At 37.2% G+C, this 23,418-nt stretch overlaps 1 protein-coding gene across 3 annotated transcripts in view; it reads left to right on the top strand.

Annotated features, from left to right (window-relative positions):
- CACNA2D3 (calcium voltage-gated channel auxiliary subunit alpha2delta 3) overlaps window positions 1-23,418 on the top strand; it is a 419,754-nt gene that overhangs the window by 89,354 nt on the left and 306,982 nt on the right. For 2 of the 3 annotated variants that reach the window (XM_085590607.1, XM_085590609.1), the window contains one exon: window positions 22,518-22,634. In XM_085590607.1, the coding sequence (XP_085446733.1) occupies window positions 22,518-22,634 (117 nt within the window). Of the gene's footprint in view, window positions 1-18,237; window positions 18,318-22,517; window positions 22,635-23,418 lie in introns of those variants that run through there. The other variant, XM_085590608.1, reaches the window with a different exon arrangement.

Raw genomic sequence — 23,418 nt, 5'->3', positions numbered from 1 at the left:
GCAAATGTATTTACCCTCATGCTGATTTTTAAAAGAGAAAAAGAATTTAAAAGTATCAAAGCTTAAAACTTCAATTTATTTGATGGTGTTTGCTATGTAAAAACTCTGCTATCATTTGTAGCTAGTGTTAATGTAACTACTGTCAGGAAAATATTTATGCAAACATTTGCATGATAAATCACCCAACATTTTGTAGGCTTAACTAGTCATTTGTTCTTTTTATTTGCTGATTTTTTATATCTGTTCTTTAGTGAAGGCTATGTACTTATCTACTTAACATTATAAAAATGAAAATATTACATGAACCTGAAATTCTGAGAGGTTTTTTACTTGTCTACTGCCCAAATCTTGTTGATCATTTAAAGAAATAATGATTCTCTCTACAAGATCTCTGCCAGGTGTACCTTGGTGGTTTTTTTCCCTTTGCATTGTTATGCTACAGCTGAAGTCTATTTTGCACTTTGTTGCGCAGTGGAAATTCACCCTTCTTGCATAAAAAACTGCCTACTTGGAGCAGGTTGCTTTAAAAAAATAAAGGAAGGAAGCAGCTATAAAGAAAAAACAGCTGAATACTTCTGAGTGGAAAATACTTGGACAGAGGGAAGTTGTGGCTATTGACGCCCTGGATCTGGCACAGTTATGAAACCTGAGTGTGTTATTGAAACTGAACCAAAGGCTGCCTTTAAACCAGAATTTTGTCTCCATTCCCAACAGATATATTTGAAGTAGCAAGTGCTCAGTATATAAATGCTTTGATCGGATTAGCAGATTTGAGGATTAAGTTTGTCTCAGAACTGGAAATCACTTTTTCTAAAAAACTTGTATGCCTGCATATGTATGCTAGTTTTCAGAAATTCTCCTTTCTTTCCCTATTTATACTTTAATCCTGGATAATATAAATGTAGGCACATTTAATGCATTGTATGATTAAAACTTGTGAGAAAAATGGATAAAAAAATCTGCCTTCATTCACTTGACTCGATGGTCCTAAATCTGTCTCTCACAGGTACTGGTTATTCATCTGGCACGGTCACAAAATACTCCCTGTCAGCTGCCAATTGTCTACCTAAAGCTTAGTCTATAAGTAGGAATTGCTTCCCCCCTTACTCCATGCATTTGGGGAGTAAAGCTGAAGCGAGTTAATTTTGAAAATCTGGAGTGCTTGTTGAAAGCCATTGGGCACGGGGGGCTGTAAACTCTGATGGAGGCTGGAGGTTCTGCTGGCATTTGGTCTGTGCACAGTGGGAACCAGTGCTCCTCCCTCTTCTGCTGCAGGGCTTTGTCCCTGGGCTCTGCCTCTGGGATGGTGGCCCTGGTGGCAGTGCTGGAGTTATCCTGCTCTGGGTCTGAGCCCTGGCAGGCAGCACCCATCGGGGCACACCCTCAGCCCTGGCCTAGGAAATTCCCAGCTGGATTTCCTGGCTCGGAGCTCCTGGATTGTCCTGGCACAGGAGCAGGTGGAGCACAGTGCAAGAGGGAGATGCTGGGCCAGCTGTGAGCAGCTGGGCTGAGCTCTGCTGGCCACGGGCTGAGCTCTGCTGGCCACGGGCTGAGCTCTGCTGGCCACGGGCTGAGCTCTGCTGGCCACGGGCTGAGCTCTGCTGGCCACGGGCTGAGCTGGGGCTGAGAGCTCCTGCTTTGCTCCAAGCACCAGGACGGCAGGGCCAGAGCTGTCTGAGCTGGTTTGGCACCACGAGAGCTCCCCAGCAAACCTCAGAGTGCTGCCAGAACTTGCCTTGGCTGTGGGATGGAGCCATGCAGGTGGAACAGCCACAGGGTGAATGGAGCCCCCTCAGCAGCCTGCACAGGATGACAATGCTCCGTGCCACAGAAGTACATTGAGGTTTGATGTGGTTTCATGTTTATCCTCCTGATTCAGTTTGCCATTGAACATTCCTCAATCTGGTTGTTATCTATGTGGATAGCTGAAGGTAATGCATATAATCTAGTGTTCTGCTCTAAGTTGAAAAGCTCTGATTCTTTACCAGACTTAGTGTCAGGCCTGAAAATAATAGTGAAACAAGTTCACTTGTATGCATATATATATACACATACATATATATTGCACTATGTATCTGTAGTTTTAAAAATAGTTCAAAACTGAGACTTCACCATTTCTCCTTTTTTATGGGAGAGCATAAAGATTTAGTGCATGAAATGGACAATTTACACTGGAAGGATGTGGAAATATATAAAAAAATGTATGTGGAAATGAATCTGGTTGTTGTGGGTTGAAAAGCAGCCATCGTGCCTGTGTGTGGATTTGTTTCCAACAAGAAAGTTTCAGTGGCAGATTTATGGAGCAGGTAACCAAATTGTCATGGTAAAGTATAGTCACTCTGGATCTGGATCAATACTCCATAGAGTAAATACAGATGAATTTCTGTATACAGATGACTGACATTTCAAGCTAGAATTTAAAGATTCTGTATTTTCAGTGGTTTTTCAAGGAGAAGATGGGTACACTTTTAGACTTGTAGCTCTCAAACAAAATTGCAAGTGAGAGGACTGCAGCCTCTTCAGCAATTGGAAATTCAGTATCAGGTCCTAAAAAAGAGCATGATTTTCACTAAATTTATAATTGTTGGGTGAATTCTTAAAAGGAAAGAAAACTGATTTTTTTTTTTTATTAAATAGAACACAAATCTGAAATACATAGTTCAGTGAAGGATTCTTATTTTTAGATTAATTGAAATTGATGAAAGCAGTTAAGTCAAATTACTGTCCTCTGGTTATAGGATTTTATAGGAAAACCATGTTTTGAAACCTCTCACCTTTTTCATAAACTGCAGTAAGTAAAAACTTCAGAGGGGGTCAATTAAATTTTAAAGGTTTAGCAAACAGAAATGATATTAAACTTTCTTGTTAGCCCTCAGTGAAGTTCTATGAAATACTGTTTACTGCAGTACCTCTGCAGTTTGGGGGTTCATGCAGATCACCCACAGCCTTTATTTGGTTGCAGTAACGTTCTACTCTTTACATTATATTGCATTTAGATTGTATATAAGTCTGATTCTTGCTGCTGCTTGAATTACAGGTTGTTATATTTCATACTACTTTAGCTATTGTGGACTTTTTATTTCATGCTTCCTACATAGGCTTTAAAGTGTAAAATCTTTTTATGGCAACTGCTCCTCCTGTGATTACTGTTTGCACAAACTGCTGGCAGTTTGATCAAGTAGGTGAAGGAGGGTTTGCAGGAATGGATCACGTACTGTATGCAAATTTCTTTTAGTTTAAAGTGATTTAGAACACTTGCATACTATGCATTAAGCAATTCACCTCAGATTTATGGGGGAAAAAGACCCTAAAAAAAGATTCATCCACTCCTACCTGAAGGCTTTTGTGGGCTAATTAAATGCCTTTTTTTCAGATCCCTTCCCCTCTCCCCCCACATTAGCATTATGAAACAGGTTAGTCAAGTCACGCTTTCTTTCAAGCTATTTTAGTAACATTTATTTTACTTTGGTACCTCATTTTCACAGAGGTTTTTGCTGTGGTTAATAAAATGTTTGATCTGTTAATATTGTGGCTTGATTTGGTAGATAATGTGAATATCTTGTCCCCTTTTTGTTTGTTTATTACAACTTTTGAATGGGAAATTAAAGGAAAAGCAGAGAGTTTGTGTGGAACTCGCTGTATTATTTTTGGACTAGTGAAACCTCGCATCCAAGAAAATTGCTTATGCAGTTATATTTTGTTGTTTCTCCATTGGGGTGGATTACACACTCAGCTTTAGAACAAAAGAAATGATGATTTATGCAGTACATAATGGTCCAGGGTTAATGAGTATGTCACTGCATGCTTTGTGAAAAAGAAATTCAGGGAACCATAATGTATAGAATAAATAGTGACAATGGTGAATTAGAGATCCATAATTCCACTGAGAGGTTCTGAGCATGGCATAAATTTCAAATGTGAAGCTTGGGTGTGGTTTCTGGTGCTCCATCACTGGAACTCAGAGGAAGAATTAATTTCTGTTTGAGGCCCTTAATTCCAAATTAATGAGATTTTCTTTTCTTGTTCAACATGTGAACAGTGCAGTGTGTCCCCACATTTTTCTATCAGGTCATCTTTTGTGCTCCCAGCGTGTTCCCTCTTTCTTGCAAGCTTCAGGAGAGGAGCAATAACAGCTTTCATTTTCAAACTACTGCAAACTGACATCCCAGCCATACTTAGAGTGGTTTTATTGCTGTCTTGTTAAAGTGTGCAAAGCTGCTCATCAGCCAGGCTTAAAATCTGTGACCTTGTCATAGACTGGCCATGTCTTGGCTCAAGATGTATGCTTTTATGGAATTTAAAGAAAATATAAGTGCTGTGGTTCTAACTGCAGTTGATTTCTTGTGGAGTTGCGCAGCTTTTAAATAAATGGTTGGAAAATATTTTTCTATGCAGTTCATCTCTTAAGGGTTCTTTGGGAAAAATAAAAGTAGGGGATTTATACAAAGAATCATTGTTTTTTATTTTTAAGTGATATAAAGTACTTGCGATGCTTTATGATATATATTTATCATAGGCTAAAAAGTGGATCTCTTTTTACAAATTGAATAACAGATTATGTACATAAACATTTAGTGGAAGAAAATGAAGATTTTCTTATGTTTGTTTCAATGTATCAGTTCTTCAGAATCAGGTACTGGCTGCTCTTGCTACATCGAGTGTTGTTTCTTAGGCTGTATATGTCTCTCTTGAATATGAATTATGAAAAGTACATTTTATTTCATCAGATTCAAGTTTTAATCAGAATTCTGTATTCTTTCCATTGCATACACACAGAGTGTATGTGCTGAAACTATAGTAATGTATGGAAAAGTCCAAATACTTCTGTTTTTATATTAGGTTTGAAGTTTGCTAGTGTTATTTTAACAATCAATGTTGTGAGCCTTTGCCTCATATGCAGATACAGTACAGATAACACAAATATTATTTCTGGAATTTTATTATTATTGATTCTTTTTTTACTGTATTTCCTAGGATTTTTGGTGTTTGGGATCCCTCAATGCAAACTGAGACTGATGCCAAGGCTTCAGAACAGAAACTTAGTCCTGAAACAAATTGTTCTTGGTAGCAAACTGTTGGGGTCTTTCACAGATTTTTGTTTTCTTCCTGATTTGTCAGAAAACAAGGTGAAGCTGACCATGGAAATATTATCTGTGTTTAATACCTTGAGAAAAGAAGCACCAAGTAATTAAGTGACTAATTCAAGGTTATGCAAAACTCTGTGGCAAAGCTGGGACTTGATCCCAGTTCTTTCAAATCCAAGGATAATATCTCAACCACCAGGACATTCTAAGAACGTAGCTTTGATTTTAACCCAAAATTTCACTTATGCTAATTTTACTGCAAAACCAAAATCCCTTTGAATTAAATTTTCTGTAGTTATTCTCAAGTAACAAGGGACTTAAAAAACTGCTTCTGTATAGTCTGACTATTATTAAGGTGTATTTTTTGGTAAAATAACTGATATTTGAAAACATGTTTAAGCTTAACTTTTTATGCTCTTTGAGTTTTTCTTTCCTCTGCAACCTAATACTATGGATAATTTTATTATTTACTGTAACTGTTTCTGGAAACTAGACAGATTGTTTCTATCTCAGTAATATTTGAACTACAAAGCATGGTTGTTATACTTCTCTTTCTCAATATATATTTATAAAATGGAAGCTGAATTCTGAAGGAATTATTAATAGTGTGGCAGTTCAACATTCTAAAAATTAAAGCTGCTGTAGAGAGAGAATTGACATCAGACTTGAATTGTACTGTGGGCTCTCGCTTTAAAAAATTAAAAGTATAGTATTCAAAGGAAAAAAAAATTAATATGAGTACATGCTGCCTGTCTAGAAGACATTTTATCATAGAACAAAATTATTTCTTCTAATGCAACTTGTCTCTGTCTGGAATAATATGGGAATTGTTTTACAGTTCAGCCCTGAAGAAAGGTGACAAGTCAGGACCAGTAACTGGAAGAACAACAAATAATTAGGAGTGTAATCATGGATGCTATAAATTACTGGGAAAGAAATGGAACACTAAGGATGTCTGAAGTATTGTATATATAATGTGTGTGCTGCTTTATGAAACAAGCAAGCATTTTATTTGCCAAAATATTTTCATGGGAACTCAATTTTCAGAGGCAGCTTCAATAATCTGGTTTGTTAAGAAGCCAGCTGGGGTAGAAATAAATGTAATGATACTTTTGGATATTATTTATTCTTATTTAGTTTGCTCTGTGCTGTATGATAATACCCGGTCCTCTTAAACTAATTCAGAAGATCTTGTAAATATTGTACTGAACAAACGAATAATGTATTTTAAATGTTTATATATCTTATCTATACAAGGATATTGAAGAATGATAGCAATTTTGGCATCAAAATATTCCTGAAACACAAATGTAATTTGTTTTATGAATGCAGAAATTAAGAAACAGAAAAGTTAAAATAATTCCATCAGAAGGCTGCTGCAGTGCAGGGAAGACAGCTGCAGTGCTCAGGAGATTTGTGTTGTCTTCCCAATTGTCATTTAGCAATGCTTTGTTCTGACTCAGTGTACTGTGCAAAACAGGACATTTTATCCTTTCTTCTGGTCCACATATATACCCTTTAAACTCACCTTTACCTTCTTACACCAGAAGGGAACCATTACATTATTATGGAAAATATACAAAAGTTAGGCTCTAATAGTCATGGAATTATATATATTTTCTAAACCTATTGATCCTTTCATATGATGTTAACTGATACTATATAGAATTTGGATTATGGAAGAATTCCAAGGAAAGCCAGGGATGACCAGCTGATTATGACCTTTGCCCATTTGTTGTTATAGAATTTGTGAAATATTTCTGCTTGTTAGTGGAATTATTATCTAGGAACAAAGAGTTTTTCTGGGCAGGATTATAGCCAATGCATGCTAATTAATGGGACAAAGGGATGAGGATTACAGAAGCAATAACAGTGAAATGTCCAAGAGCAGTTGCACTGGGGCATTATCTTCTGTCAGCTGTGCTGCTTTGTGCTTTGGCACATCTCCTCTTGTCATCCCACAGGAACCAGAGACTTTTAGAAGGGCCTCACAGAAACTCACCTCATTCTGTCCATGTGGCTTTTCTTTTCCAGAAGAAATCCTGTCCACTGGGCCAGCAGAACCAGATGGAGAGAAGAAAATAATCTAATGCTGGTATTCTGAGTGAGATGTCAATGGTTCATCAAAAGGGATAGAGGATGGGTGATTTCTGTAACCACTAAATGTGAGAGAAACTGTTTAGGGTGAAGTGATTCACTCTTCAAAACTACATGGTGGCAATTTGAACATCCTCTGTCTGTTGTGCCATGAGATCCTAATGCATAGAGAGATTTTCTCAGCTATCAGGGTCATCAAAGAGTTCTAAATCTGGTAATTGATAGTTAAGTTTTTACTGGAAAGCATGGCAGTATGATAAAAGGTTACTTTGCTGAAGAATGTTTTCATTTCTAGTACTGAGTACAAGAGATCAGATACTCTTAGCATATCCTGTATATATTCTGAATTTTCTTCAATTTCTACTCTACTGTTTTATTAAGAAATATTGTTTTGTCCGGACTTCTAATGACCCTTTTATTAATTTATCCTATCTCAGACCCTGAGGCCCCTAAACTCTGATTTTTAGATAGTTAAGCAAGTTGGGTTCATGTGATTTTTCTATTTGTTGTTTCGGGAAGAAGTTTCTGCCAACCACAAATCTCATTTAAAGCAATCACCAAACACTCTTCATTTGAACCAAGAATATAAAAGGACCAGGGCTGTGATTAGAATATTTGCATGCTTATTTCTTGTTTTTTTTTTTTTTTTTTTTTCAAACGCAGTATTGGCAGAAAAGCTGTAAAATTGACAGAAATCAAAGAAAAATTCTTTAATGTAAACTGTTGCAAAATATTCTAATTTATTGCACTAAATGCTCTCTTTCACTATTCCCTATAAATGTATAATTTCATTTTTTGGACTTACATGGGTGCCCTGATTGGCAGTGTTCTTGTGGTTTGACTTTTCATCACCAGTTGGAGCAGAAAACCATTGAAGAATGAGCCAAAGCAAATTATGAACAGTGCAGTTTTTTGTTTGTTTTGAAGGCTAGAAAATGTTCCCTTATCAGCTCAGGCATCATTTAGCATCCATTTGATTTGGGTATTCTAGAAACATCTAGAGATGTACGATGGCACCATTAAATCATGAATAAAGCTCAGGAACTCACACAAGCTAAGTGTTAGTGCAGTTTTGCAGGTATCTTTGTGCTGTTGCTGTGAAATTACCATTTCCCTGTTCAAATGCCCTTTAGGAGAGTTTGGGGGTAGCTATCTGTTACGTTCTGCTGGGACACTGCAGTGGGAAACTGCAAAAAGTGATTTTAAAAATGGATGGTCGGGAATGAAATTAAGCCAAACGAGGCAAGCATTGTATGTGAGAACTGTTCTTTGGTAATGAAAGAGATGGAAAAGGAGTTTCCCAAATGAAAGGGGGCTAGAAGAGCCAGGAAAGAAGGAAGGAAAATGGAAAAGGCCTGGGGGAGAGGAAGGGAGAGGAGCCAGAGGGAGAAGCGGAGCTCAGAGTGATGTCCGTGTCCCGTGGTGGGGCTGGCCACGCTCAGGGGGACAGAGCAGCAGGGCCAGGAGCTGGGACAGGGTGGCCCAGGCAGGGACAGAGAGAAGCAGGCAGGATGATGGTCAGGGACACAGGAGGCAGGACAGGCACAAGGGTGAGCAAGAGCCAGCGAGGGCAGGAGAGGAAAAAGGCTGGGCCAGGGCAAAACGCGTGGGATTCTAAAAGCCCCCCACAAGGTGAAAGCATAAACTCCAAAGGCAAGTTCAAAAGAAGCCCCCAAGGCTTAGGATGCAGTCACTTTTTATGCCCCTCGTCCCCTCCCAGAGTCTGCCTGCTGACAGGAGACTTGATGTCCAAAAAGGGTGGTTGAATATCAAGTCGTGTAGGATTTTCAGTTATCAGAACCCTTCAGCTGGGATACTGTGGTAGGAATGCAAGCTTTTTCAGAGTCAGGAATTTCTATGCAAACATTGAAAGTAAATATAAAATAAATTAATAACTCTGTATAACAGGTTATGTGGTGATTGTACAAGTTAGAACTCTAGAGCAAGAAGAAATGCATGTGGTGCAACCCATGATTAAAATGGCCCCGTGAATTGTTTTCAGTCTGTGTTTAAAAAAAAAAATTGTAGGTGGTGCTCTATTGAAGTCTTTAAAGATATCTTGCATCTTTTGCCAGTGGCTATTATGCATTCAGGCACCTCAGGAACAAAGAAATGACAGAGAAATGGATGGCCTGGGTTTAACTAAGTAGGTGATGGTACAGATGAGGCCTGATAAGCTTAACACTCCATCTCTGTGCTGCCACTGTGGTTTGCAAGGAGATTAGAACTGTCTGACTGTGAGGAGGGCAAGCTCCACAAATTCACTCATACATGGCAGTTCTGTAATGAGGTGATACTTCATTCCTTAAACTACTGAACTAGAACTGCACAAACAGATGTGTGCCTCTGGCAGTGCTGTGCAGGCAGCACAGGCTCTGCCATGCCTCCAAATGCAAACACAACGTCCACTTGCCACAATTATATTTTATCAGTGTACACTATTCTTTGTATGTTTGTAATAATAAGGGACAAATAATGTTGTGAAAAAAGAGAAAGTAAATTCAAGGGTGTTTATAGTGCAGGGTAGAGTTTAAAGAAGGTCTAAATAATGGTAATTTTCAGTAGGTTAACATGACAGAATTTGATGTTGGAAACTGAGAGTACCTTTCCCTTGGTTATTTGCATGATGTTGTTTCACAGCAGAACTTTCAGCAAGCTCACAAGATGGAGATGTGGCCCCACTTGGAGTGTTTTGCACAGTGAAAAGCCCAAGGTCAGCTCAGACTCAGAACTCAGCTTTTCTGTGTTTGGGGGCAGCAGTTTTGCAGAACCAGGGAAGGATGTGAAATGACCACTGAGACCCTAATTCACAGAGAGTTATCTTTATATGCTGACTTGTTCTGCCTGCTTTAATAGCACCACTTGTGATTTTAACTTCAGTATATGTTAATTACTCTGCTGCTCAGAGGCCCGAATGCAGTTCACCAAGGTCATTTCATTGTGGTGCTCACTGAGGAATTTATCAATAGGTTGTCTTGCAATGACCTGTGATTGTGGTGCCTTTGTTTGATGTTCTGAGGTTCAGTGAAATTGTGTATTTTTATTAAGAATGAAATAGTTGCAGTCTGCTTATGGCAGTTTGCTGAACATTGTTACAAATGATATATTTTTAAAATGGAAACTTTAATTTCCATGTCTGTGAAAATGCACTGTTAATCACCGCAGCCTAAGGTTTACTATATACAAAATCAGTACTTAGAAAGACTTTAACACAATGAATATTTAAGTTCTGTTCTTTAGAAACAACACTTTCTTTAAAACCAGAGAATGAGTAACTTTATCTTGTTTCCTCTCCTAGAAGCTTGCTGGTCCACAGACAGTCCATCGGATTAACAGGACCTCCAAATATTTTTTTCCTAAGAAGGGGCTTCCTCTATTAGATGCTGATCACTTAAACCTTGTCTTTTTTTTGCAATTGCAAAGAAAGGCATTATTTAATTAACAGTGGAGTTGAATAAAAACCCCTAAGCTGTAGCATAAGCAAATGTAGTTTTCAGTGATAAGGCTTTCCATTATAGGATATTGAACCACACAAGACTTAGAACATTTCTAGAGGTACATTGATGGGAGAGTATTTGTGCTGCAGAGATGTAACTTTAGGCATTGGTCATTTATACTAACAAATAACCTAACCAGAGCAAGATCTTTTATTTAAGAAACAAATTTTCAAATTGCAGTACTTGAAAATATAAGCTGGTATGTGCATATGCTCCCAAAAACACAAGCTGTTTTTTCTATGTGCAAATAAATTAATATTTTTAAGTGCTCTAAATGTATGAACAGAAAAGATACAGTAAAGAGATAACAATATGTGTTCATTTTATAATTAAAAATTTTTTATGTGAGTTCCATGTTCTTTTGCTCGCTTCCTATCATGTGTGAAGGGAGGGAAAGTAAATTAATTACCATTAGCCTGAAGGAGAGCACACTGTATTCTTTACAACTTCATAGTATTGATTTGGCTGTTATTCATGGCTTCTATTCTCTGCTATGCAGATTGATGCATCTTTAATTCATAGATACATTATCATTAATAGTGGTTTATTGACCAAGCAAAACAAAGCTGTTGTTTGGTCCTTTCTAGTGCCAAAGCTCTTGACTTTTTCTGATAAATGTATTTGTTTGTGCAGTCTATTACAGACTCTGGAGTTAGATGGTTTATTTCTATATACTTGGGTGATGATCTGTTGTGGTGCTACTAAAGGCAATACATATTTTTTTGTGAGATGACCTCTGTTGGTAATGTAATGAATTCCTAAATTACAAAACACTGTTTCTGTTCTTTTTGAGAATCAGAAAAAGCTGAATAAGCATCTGCAGGTGCACGGTTTGTGGTGATTGGGAGTGGGCTGGGCTCATCCCCAGTGTCACAGCTGTGAGCAGCAGGTGAGCAGCACTGGCAGCAATGAGCCAGGGAGTGCCCAGGTGCTCTGAGCAACCACCAAAGGGAACAGAGGGCACACAGGGGCACTGCAGGAACATGAGGGGATAAAAGGCTGGGCTCAAGAACAAGGGAAGACCCCTGCAGCCTTCTGAAGTGATGTTAATCTGCATGGGCAGGCACCTGAAGCTTTCTGATGTGGTGTTACTGTGTTTGGGCTGAAGCTTTGTGAAATTCTGTGGGGTGCTCTGTATATTGTGGCCATTTCAGCTGTGACTTGTGATGTGAACAGCATCCCATGTTTGTGTTGTGTAGGTATTTTACTGCTAACTGAACACAGAAAACTCTCTACGTAGTAGAAAAAAGACTGTGCCCTGAGTTTTAACTTGAAATATGTTTGCTTCACATTTAATTTGGGCAAATTTCTTTTACATTTTCAAAAACGGAACTGAGCTGATGGTTTGTTGAAATTCTTCCAATCTGATCAAGTACTGACTTGTGGTTACACAAAAAAAAAAAATCTTCTCCAGCTTGGTAGCCAACTTATTTTGTTGTTTACTTTTGTGGGATTTTTGAGAGAGGAAAAAAGGATAGGTTTGTAATACAGGTGAGAGAGACTACACAAATTTCTGAGTAGAGGGTCTGAATCTGGTTCATTTTGGATGATAGGTTTTGATGTAGGTGATATCATTAGGCAGCTATGTACAATTAATAAAACCAGCTTGAGTTTTCCCTTTTGGAGGAAATAAAGGCAGAGATTGGGGTTGCTGTACTTCAGTCCTCTCTGCAACATTTGAAATTGCTCAGGGTTTATTTACTCTTTGCAGTGATGTTTGGGAATACCTACATGTGGGTATGATATGGTGTAAAGGTTACTACTGTAAAAAGTATTCATCCCATTTCCATAAAAACCCAAAACAGCCAAAAACAAAACAAACCCCAAAACAAGCAAACAACCCCCCATCCACCACCCCCCCCCAAAAAAAAAAAAAAAAAGAACCCACAATAAAACCCCAAGAAAAATCAAAAAACAAACCAAAGAAAGAGCTACAAACAGAACTCTGGCTGGAATTTTGAAGCACAGGACTTTTCCTTAATGAGGTTTCAAGTGTCATTTTTAAAAGTGTGAGAGAGAAAAAACGCTGTGAGGGAAAAACATATTGACAGCCAGCATGCCAGATGCCAATCTAAGACTCTCACAGCTAAATGGTCCAGAGAGAAAAGGATCTGCACAAGTTCTGCTGTACAGGGCATTAGTTTATATCATATTACAGCCTTTCAAAGGCAGTTATTAAATATTGGATTAAGGGTGGTTTGGCAGTTGAACTTTAACCCTTTGTTTGTCCTTGTCTGTTCACCAGCTTGTTTTGTGAAGGTTTGAAGGAAATCATGATGGATATACTGCTCTCTAGAAGGATACAGAAAGGCTGGGCATCCTCTACTCTGTCTTTGAAGTTTTATAAGTGACTGGGAATCACATATGGAAGAGAAAAGCATTAGCTTGTGTGGCAAAACCACAGATATGTTTTCACACTTCCAGGCTGTGCCAAATGCTATAGTTAGGTTCCCAAATATTTTTTTCTTTTTTAATGGGCAACTTACTGACTTCTTTTCAAGGCATCTGCACCCAGACCACATGCAGGTGGTCTGACTTTCACAGATGCTGAGAATAGACTGATGTTGCTGGCTTTGATGTAACTGAGGAGAGTACAGATTTTTGAAAACATAGTAATTTTTAATGTTCAGTCATGAGCTGAAGAATTGAGAGCCTAAATTTAGGTACCCAAATTCAGGTATTCAGATGTTAAGCTTTTTCTTGTTATTAAAATTCCCCTTTGATCTGTAGTGTTCTGACACTTCTCTGAAGCACTAAATCAATAGAAATACTTTTATCAGGTGAGTACAGAAAAGTGCAATGATGAGCCAGAGCAGCAGGGATCAATGCCACGTCCTTCAGAGTGACAAACAATGAAATATAAAGCTCATTTAAGAGTTAATGTTGAAGGTACCACACAATGGTTTAGAGGTATCCAAGCAGACAAATGTTCATGGTAGAGAACATTGCAAAACATAATTTGTGTCCTGAGAAGATTGTGTTTCTTTTTCTGAGGAACAAAAGCCATTAGAGATTCTTAAAAGCAGTGCTTTTGGACCTTCTCAAAAGGCATGGATATTACTAAGCATAGGTTTGTCTTGGAACACACTTCTTTTTTTTTTCTCTTTTTTTTTTCTTTTTTTTTTTTTCTTCTGCTTACATTCCATTTTATTTCAAGTTTTCTTGGCTGCTCATTTTATTTTATTGCTGTTTTAGGGGCAACTATGAAGGCTGAGAAGCCAATTGTGTAATTTTTCTTAGATGGTAAATAAGTGGTGTCTAAAAAAGTCTATAGAAATTGCAAAACCTGGTAGAAGAGCTTGGTGTAAGGCAGGCATAGATCAAGGGGGAAGATTAAGGACAGAAAGAGATATTCAGTGATAAGAGGAGTGTAAAGAGAAAAAAGAAAATTACCAGAATGTCTGATTGAAAAAAAAATTAATTTGTGGTTGTATCCTGTGACCTTACTGCACAAATTAAGTTGTCTCTTTGGCTGTTCTTGTTTCCAGAGACCATAGAGGCTTTTGGAGAAAACTAAAGCAGCTTTGTGTACAAAAGAAAATGTTGTAGTATCTCATCCCTGCTGAGAATTAGTGATGGCAGTGAATTGTCAGGTTACCTACTTCTGAATCTTGTGGCTTAGAATAAATGCCCGGGGTGAAAGGATTGCATTCTCAGATTGCTTCAGTGTTTTGTGAGGTACAGATTAATTGTTCATGCTTTTAAACTACTTACTTTCACCTGAAAATATAGTAAAGGCTTTGCCCTGGATGAACACAGCCTCTGAATGTGTTTAATTCTGCAAATTTATACTGATAGGTGTTTTGTTCCTTATGTAAAGCAGTTAATGTGAAATACTGACTTGATATACTCACTATATCACTTGAAATAGTGAGTTTTCAAGAGTATCCAGAACAGTCTTATAGAAAAAGGAGACTCCAGGGCAGTTCCAGAATGTTCTTTTTAAGTTTAAATGAGGGCTTTATGTTCTTTTCTAAAATAGAAGCAAAGGTGTGGGTAATTGTATAGACAGCTTCTGTGAAATATATTTCCAAAGCAGCTTTTAATAGCCTTTGTTAACTAGCTCTTGAAACATCCTCGCTGGCCTGTGGAGATGTTTCAGATGTCTGAAAGAATTTGCAAGACAATAATTGATTTTTCAGCTATTTTCAGTTATGATTAAATTCATATTCAGGAAAGCTGGTGAGGTGACCCTCCTGTGAAGGACTCCCAGGTGCCTCTGCCATGGGCTCTGCAGGCAGCAGCCAGGCAAACCTTGCCAAACATTTGTTACTGTGGTTAGCACTGACCAAAGCAACTTAGTTAAAGATAGGAATGTATTTCCAATTTCTGTTTGCTCAGAGTTAGATTGCCTTACTAGTTATTTGGATCACCCATTTGTCGTGATTTTTTTTTTCCATTAGCTACTTCAGATAAAAGTTAAAATGCTGAATTAATCTCAGAGAGCAGGCATTTGAACCTCCTGGAGTGTGTTTCCTTATCCTTCTATTTATTAGATGTTATAATTTATGCATCAGCAATGTGACTGCCTTTCTAAAATTGTATTTATGATGAGAAGTAAAATTGTAAAATGAAAATTGTATTTATGATGTGGTAGAGTAGCTTTTATCTCCTCCTCCTAGCTCAGCTGTTTTAACCGTGGTTGTATTGAAGACCCTTCGAATTAATGCTCTTTACATGGTATTTTCAGTTATATAGTTGCTATATATGTTTATATATAGATAGACATAAACATATCTAGTTGTGGAAAGTTCAAGGAGACACCTTGTGTGGCATTTCACAGATGGGGCAGAGCAATGTTGCTAAATCAGGAGTTGGGTTATTTGGTTTTGATGATCATTCAGCTTAATGCTTTAATGGATTTGGTTTGTGGCATTTACATATAGCCATGAGGTAAAAATAGGTCAGAAGTAAATATCTTTGTAAAGATTAAATATGCTGGGGGTATAGTGCCCTTGCAGTGATTTCAATGTGTAAAGTTATTTTGTAAGGAAAGCAGTAACTATCCTTGTCAAGTCTGCTGATGATGACAAATTTCCCAGGACAGCTGATCCTTGCCTAGAACGCACCAGGAACAGCACTGAGTAGCTAATCACAGTAAAGTAGTATGCAAAAAATATTCCAATATTTTGTATTTAAAGTGTATTTTGTGAAGTAACCAAACTGGACATTGAGGCAACAGGAGTTCCTCAGATGCCAGTGTGTGTGAGAGTCAAATCGATGGGCTAATCCAGAGCTCCTAGGATTTGTTTGATGAAGTGAGCAAGAATTTCTCTGCAGAAAATGAGTGTGCCATCACACTGGGCATTGCTGATGGATTTCATCAACACAAAGAGGTTCAGGAAAGGTTAATAGGAGTGTGTAATGTGGTGTAACACAAACTCTCAATTACTAAGGAGTTCTCTAATGTCAAGGTGAAGAGAAATGTGCTGATGTGATTCATCTTGCCACGCAGATCAAAAGGAAGTTAACAAAGCTGACTGTGGCTTATTGGGCAGGGCATTGGAAGAATAACCAAGAAAGCTTGTTCTCTTTGTAGTTCTGAGCTCTTGTGTAATGTTGGGCACATCACTGGATTTAAGGATAGCCCAATATCCTCTTCTACCTGGAGATTTTGATAGATACATATTTTATAAAATCTTTGAAACTCTGTGACTGTAAAATTTTTTACCAACTCTAAACTAAAATTTTGTTCAACAACAAAATAAAAGAACCATAGTTGTTTCTTTTGTTAAAGTTGCTCCACTGAATGAATACATTTTAGGATCAGGAGGACCAGATAGCAGCATAACAGTGGCTCTCTAAAAAAGACACCCCACCACGGGGTCAGTGTGATAAGGGGAAATACAAAATCTTGTAGGAATAAGAGATTCACAGATGAGTCTGTCGGAGGAGTGCACCATCTGTATTTGATATCTCTGCTGTGCCTGTGCCATCTGAGTACCCTTCTGCTCAGTGGAAAAGCTCAGCCTCCCCCTCACATGCACATGTGATGCTGGAGAAGGGTTTTTATTTGGCTTCCAGTCGGGTTTATTCCAGCAGTGCATACATGGTTAGTGACCCCTCAGCTCTAATGAGGCATTCAGAGGCTGTGCTGGATAATTTTAAATCTTCTCCTGGGAGTTGCTCTACCATCTCCCACATGCAGAAGGGATGTGTGCTATATGGTAGAGCAGTGCAAGAGTTCATGCCAAATAAGGTTGGAATTGTCACTGGTTTTGTCCCATCAATTTGAATATGGATATTGTCTTATAAAATGCTGTGATAAATTTTCCAGATGAAGAATAATTTATATTTATTTTGATTCAAAGCCCAAAGCCATGTTTTGTTATAGTCCCTGCTCTGTGCATAGGCTTTTTCAATTTCAACAGAACTGTTAATGGGGTAAGACAGCAACTAATGAGACATTTTGAGTTTGCTCCATGTATATGGCAGGTTTTGGGTTCTAGAATTTAGGAAGCCCGTAAAACCAAAACCTATATAAAGTGCAAAGAGGAAGAGGTATTTTTAAAACACCTGAATACATGACATAAAACAAAAAAATTGTGCTGTTGTGTGAGAAAAAACAAGTATAAAAATTGTTATACATTAAGAGGAGTAAAGAAAAATGAAGGGGTGTAATGTTAGATTGCAATGAAGAATAGATTATTGAAAGAAAAATTAATTTCTTTATGCATAGAAGAGTAGTTTATTATCAGCCTTCTGATCTCTACAATTTAAAAGAATTTGACATAAAAATTCAAGGCTACTTCAGCTAGGAAAGTCAACTTCAGTGATAAATTAATGCATTTAGGGGTAAAGAATACGGTCAGGTCTGAGGCATAACTTTTGACTCTGGAACTAAAGAAACCACTTGAACAGCTGCAAATCGATCAGCTGCAAGCTTTTTGCAGCCTTTCAGTCTCATTAATTACATCTGATTGTTGGGATATCTCAAATATAGAATCAAAATAATTCTAATAAGTTTATGAACTCCCGTGGTCCTTCAGTCCAGCACTGGCTCTGAAGGGAGTCAGGGCTTGCATGGCAGAGGGAGTGAAGCAAATCTAAACAGCTCAAGCACTGCATAGCACAGCCTTTCTGCTGGGCCAGAGATATTAATTGAAATCAAAAGTTGGTGATTTAATCAAAAGTGTATGTTTCTGCAATCTCTCTTTACATTCGCAATGTTGAGGCTTGAACATCTGAAAGTGGTTTTTTGAAAATGGCGTGGAGTAAACACACACTTAATTTTTTCATGGAAACAATGGATAGATTGGATATTTGATCTGCCATTTGCGTGCTGTTTCTGCTTTTTCATTATAAAACATAAAATGTATATATGCACATATAGTTTTAACATGCCTGTGACAAAATCTCTCAACCAGCAACATTTGTGAAGTGTGTGCAGTAGAGTTACAAATGCACCTCAGAGGCAGCTAACAGCTCCAAATGGCAACACAGAGAGATGACTTTTAAAGTATTATGGCAAGATTCCTGTCGAATTCCTTTCTTTAATCAGGATGGTAGTGGTATTTACTGGCTCTGAAAATCCCAGGGAGTGGGAAGAATTTTCATCATAAATGGGTAGTGTTCTGCAGATGTACAAAGCAACCAGAGCCCTTTTGAAAGAGTGAGACTAAGGATGGTGTACACACATGTAAGTAACTTGAAATATTTTTGTTTGCAGCACAAAGGTGAATATCTTGATTTTGATAAGACTTGATAGAATTAGATACAAATAGGAGCACAAAGAGCATGTTTCTCTTTAGAATAAAAAGAAATGGGGGAAAAATTGTGCTGTAGCCAACAGTCTTGATTCAGGAGTGGACTTCTTTTCCTGCCTTGGTCACTCAAACTCTGTGGGTTTTGCTGTGGTTTAACTTTGCTTTGGTTTTGCTTGTTTGGGGGGATTCTTTGCTATTTTTTTTTGTTCTTGGTTTTTGTGTGTTTGTGTTGTTCTTTCAGTGCCAAGTATTTAGATTGCATTAAACACTTCTGATCTGAGTTTTGTACAGATAGCTTTTTTGGTTTGTTATTTCTAGATGATAATTTACCAAGAAAAAATACCCCCCACACCTAAACCATGAAAAACATAAAAGCATTAAGGGTTCTGACAGTGAAATACTGTCTGTCTTTCCCCGGTGCTTATGTGAAATGATCTGGTAAAACAGATACTGAAGAAATAATGTATTTTTTGTGGGCTTTCTCAAATGATAAATGTTCTTGTCTCTCTAGAGAATTTCTTACCAAATGCTGATTTTTGCAAGCTGACAGAATCAGCATTTCAAGTATTTTTTTTATCATGCAGCAAATTAGAAGTTGTACCTGCTTCATCTTCTAGGCAATTGGAAATTCATTTATCAGAAGAAATTTCCAACTATGCCTCTAATATTTCATGCACTTTTTTAGCAAGTCAATTGTTTATAGCAAAGTTAGAGCTGTTTTCTCTTTTTTAAAATAACGATACACATGTATTATTGCCTATGTTACAAATTATGAGAATTGTCAGTATCTCTCAATGAAGTAAAATTAGGGAAGATTGAAAAAGCCTAAGGGTTGAATTTTTTTTTTAATAAAACAAAATAACTTTCTCATCAGCTTCATTATTTTTACAGAGAAGGGAAATGGTAATTTAAGGCACTGCTTGTATGAGCACCTTCATAACAGCAGTACAACAAGGTAGTTTGCAAGTCTGGAGTATAAAGACCAGCCTGGCCCAAAAGCTTGGTTTTTTCTGCTACTCGTTTTGCTTAACTGGAACAATAGTGCCACGCTGCTTTCTCAAGATGATATCAAAATATAATAATTTAATTTTTTTAAATTTTCAACTGTAATTCAGACTATGTAATTGCTGTTTTAATTTATTGAAACTTAAACTAAATTTTAATATGTAAAAATATAGTGGTGAGGAAGGGATGAGGGCCTGGAGGTCAGAAATCTCTGCAGTGAAAGAAAGGGAATGCAGTATTAATGACGGCCTTTGTTGTGGTTTTATTTTGGTTTTGTTTTGTTTTTTTCACTATCCTGTGATTCAGGTTTCTTGCATTGAGAGTTGCTATAAAATCAGGTTCTTTGTACGTGGAATATAAACCCCAGCATCCTGCAGAGTGAGCGCCGAGGGCACAGATGCACCCAGGTCAGGCTGGCACCTCTCCCCTCCAGGCAGCAGGAGAGAAAAACAGCTGGAAGTTTTTTCCAACCACATAATTTTCCTGTTTTGAAACATTCTGATGATGGCTGAGAAAATGATAGAAGTGCTTCTTTTTTAATGGCAGTGGAATTTCAAATATAAAATATGTAATACATAAACCTCTTGGTTGCCAGGGTCTTGCAGACCACGTAAGCTCTCCTAGTTTTGTTGCAAATGTTCTTGAAGGTTTCCAGCAACTGAGTAGAGTTGCACACTATGCAAAATGTGGGGTCTTTTCACATAGATCTGAAATAATATCTTCTGTTTCTTCCCATTTATTCTTTTGTGTTGGAACTTGGGCATTTGAATTATGAAAAAATGCATTTATTTACTATGAACTGGCATAATTATAAGATTATAAATTATCAGTTAAGAAATCATTCACATCTCTTTTGAGTGCAAGTTATTTTTAGTTTTCAAAAGCACCAGTTACTCACCATTCAGAAGTGTGGCTTTTTAATGTGCTTTCACAAGAGCCTAATAGACCATGTGGTAGGGTTCTGTGTGCCTAGAAAATGTTGTGGATTTCAACAGCTCCATTCAGTTTTCAGGCAAATGCAGTGAATAATTGCCTGGCTTTCTTCACTCAATGGCAAAGCTTAAATCAATAAATCTGATAACCTGAAAGCTGTCTCTTCAAGTGCTGCATTTTAGAACACTTTCTAAAAACTCAAAGGTCAAGTTTAAAGGAAACATTTTTATCAGGAGGTGATATGTTGAACATGATCTCTGCAGCTGGAAATAAGCGATTCAAATTTGTACTTGATTTGTTTTAAATTCTCCAGAGCTTCAAATCCTGTGGGATGTGGACAGTCATTGACATCATTAATTAACTGGCAGTGTTTTCAGTTTACTGATCATTTACTGCATTTTATCATGGTGTTTGTTACAATTGCATTTGCCTCTCTTGTCTACTCTGTTCTGATATTTTCTCCAGTGAATAAAAAAAAGTGTATTTTTCTATTTTAGAAAAATCCCTTTTATCTCTAGTAATGGCATAAATGGACTTCAAGAATTGAAATCAGAACTCTGTTGATTTTATCTAAGTGCAGATCAAAGAGGAGAAAAACCCAAATCTCCCTGCCTGCCTTGAGGGAGTAAAATGCAAGGAGTGTGTTTGAGGTTTCTTAGGTTGCTAGATTGCTATTAAGGTCTCAAACTAGAGATTAATGGCAGGTAAAAATGTGGAAAAATGAAATTATTGCTGAAATTACATATATTAAAAAATTGCCCATAATATTTACTGAAGCTTTGTATTTTTAACTTTGTTCCAAAATTGTCTGCAAATTATGTTTTATTAAATATTTTTTCATTATCAAAACATTCACACAAGTTTTTACGGAGAAGTGTAAAGTTTAAAGGAAGTACAAAGTGTCAGTTTATCTTCAAAATTAGTTTTGTTGGGGGAAATGGGTACAACATGTACAGGCATTCTCTTAACAAAAAAGTCCTTTCTTGCATCACCAGCCAGCACATAACTGGTCCTGGTTTATTCACTGTTTTGAACATTTTATTATTCATCCAGGTGCTTTGAACCACTGTTTTTGCTCACCTTGTTCTCCATTGTCTCTCTGGAGTTCTATAACAATCATCATTCTGCAGGCAAATTTTAATGATAATTTTTAAAAATTACACCATTTGATTTTATTCACTTGAACACTGTGGGTTGTCCCAGGAGTCTGCTGCAGAGGCTGGGGAGATATTTTTGGCACACACGGCTAATGGGCAGGGGGCTGGTGTGCCTCCCTTCTCCCTCCTGTGTCATGGAGGTGCAGTTTATGGTCAGGTGAAGGGTTTGCTGATGGGCACTGATCAGTTCAACACAGCTGGGTGTGTTTGAGAGAGAGAGAGACAAACAATGGCCAGAGTGGAAGCCAGAAGTTCTTACAGTACAGGCTGCAGTGGAATAATGTGGGGAAGAAGAATGTTCTCAGCCTTAAATTAATTTTGATAATTAATTCTTACAAAGCTTCCTTATAAACACTGATGAGGACAAAAAAGGATTGGCATGCAGAAAATAGAGGATAAAACTTGTTTTGAATATATTTTTAGTGCTTAGGTATTCTGAGAGTTATTCACATTGTGAAACGTGGTAACGCTCATCATGTTGGATAAAGGATGCTTTGGTGCTTGTGTTTGGATGAAGGCTCAAGTTGATGTGCTTTGTTTAGGCTTTTCTTTGCATGTCTAGATAAGCTTGCAGTGTGAGTACTCCTAATGTAAGTGTTGTATAAAGCTTGTGAAACAGGCATCTACAGGAAGTTCAACTCAAGAGGATTCTAGGTTGCTAAGCCATAGGGATTGCCAATCATATCACTGTTTTTACATGATTTTTGGAGGCGATACAAGGATTTTTTGTTACTTTTCTTTTGGCTCTGGTTTAGTTGTGGGGAAGAGTAATTTAAACGTTGTGAAGGAGAGTTATCGTTTTCCTACAGTGCACGAGACAAATATTTTTATTATTTTTTAAATGGACTTCTGGTTCTAATCCAGTTGTTCTCTCCCCATGACAGCATCTTGGCACAAAGCAGCCTGCTGTCATGCAAATAAACATCAGATAAATGAAGAATGTCAGCAAAAGTGTAATATAAAACGAATAATTAGTTGTCAAAATTTCAGCTGGTTTCCTGTGAGTAACTTTTCCCTATTTTTCTTTTCTTCTTTTAGAAATACAAAGAATATGAGAAGGATGTTGCAATAGAAGAAATTGATGGCCTTCAGCTTGTGAAAAAGTTAGCAAAGAATATGGAAGAAATGTTTCATAAGAAATCTGAAGCCGTACGGGTAAGCAGCAAATCAATCTGCTATTTCCTTCTATGATGTAAAACTAAATATATAGTTTAGGCTCTGCTCTGAAGGCTGTACTAGCAATTGAAGGTGCTGAAGTGGAAATGCTAAAGCTTTCAGAAGTATTTTAGGATCAGTGTTCAAGAGAATATATTTAAATTACTCATGCCATCAATAGATAAATGTAAGAGTGTGCAATGAGATTGGGACTACCAATTTCCAATATGAATTGTAAAATATCACTTGTGTGCAGTAAAACCTAAGTGCATGTGGTTAAAATGTTAGATTTTAACCTATCCAACCAAAGCAGACTTAGTATCAGTGCTCACTATTATAAAAATAGTATTGCAGGAACATATCTGAGTTCAATAACTGTTCTTTAGTTCAGAAAAAGATGCAAACACTTCAAATTGTAAACAGTTTAATTGTGGTAAGTACTACATCACTCTTCAGGAAGCATATTAATGATCACTGAATAACTAGACTATTCTCTGTATATCTATAAATTTTTGTGCTTTTTTCTTTTTTTTTGTTGTATTTTTCTATCTCGATTCTGATCCTTTTGTAATATCTTTGGTGTCTATTAGACTTACTAGAAAATAAAAATAAAAGTTCAGATTTTTATGTTTTATTATATCAAATAGGAGTTTATTGTAATGTGTGTGGTCTAAAGAGTAAAAAACAAAAATCATCTTGTTGTAGGTTTCCTTTTGCATTATTCTTTGCTAGAAATTGAGCTGACTGCCTGGAATATTAGCTCCTGTGGCATCACCCCATCAGG

The sequence above is a fragment of the Lonchura striata genome, chromosome 12, assembly GCF_050655825.1.
Source record: "Lonchura striata isolate lonStrDom1 chromosome 12, ASM5065582v1, whole genome shotgun sequence".
Taxonomy (NCBI): domain Eukaryota; kingdom Metazoa; phylum Chordata; class Aves; order Passeriformes; family Estrildidae; genus Lonchura; species Lonchura striata.
This window is presented reverse-complemented; position numbering and strand designations above follow the sequence as displayed.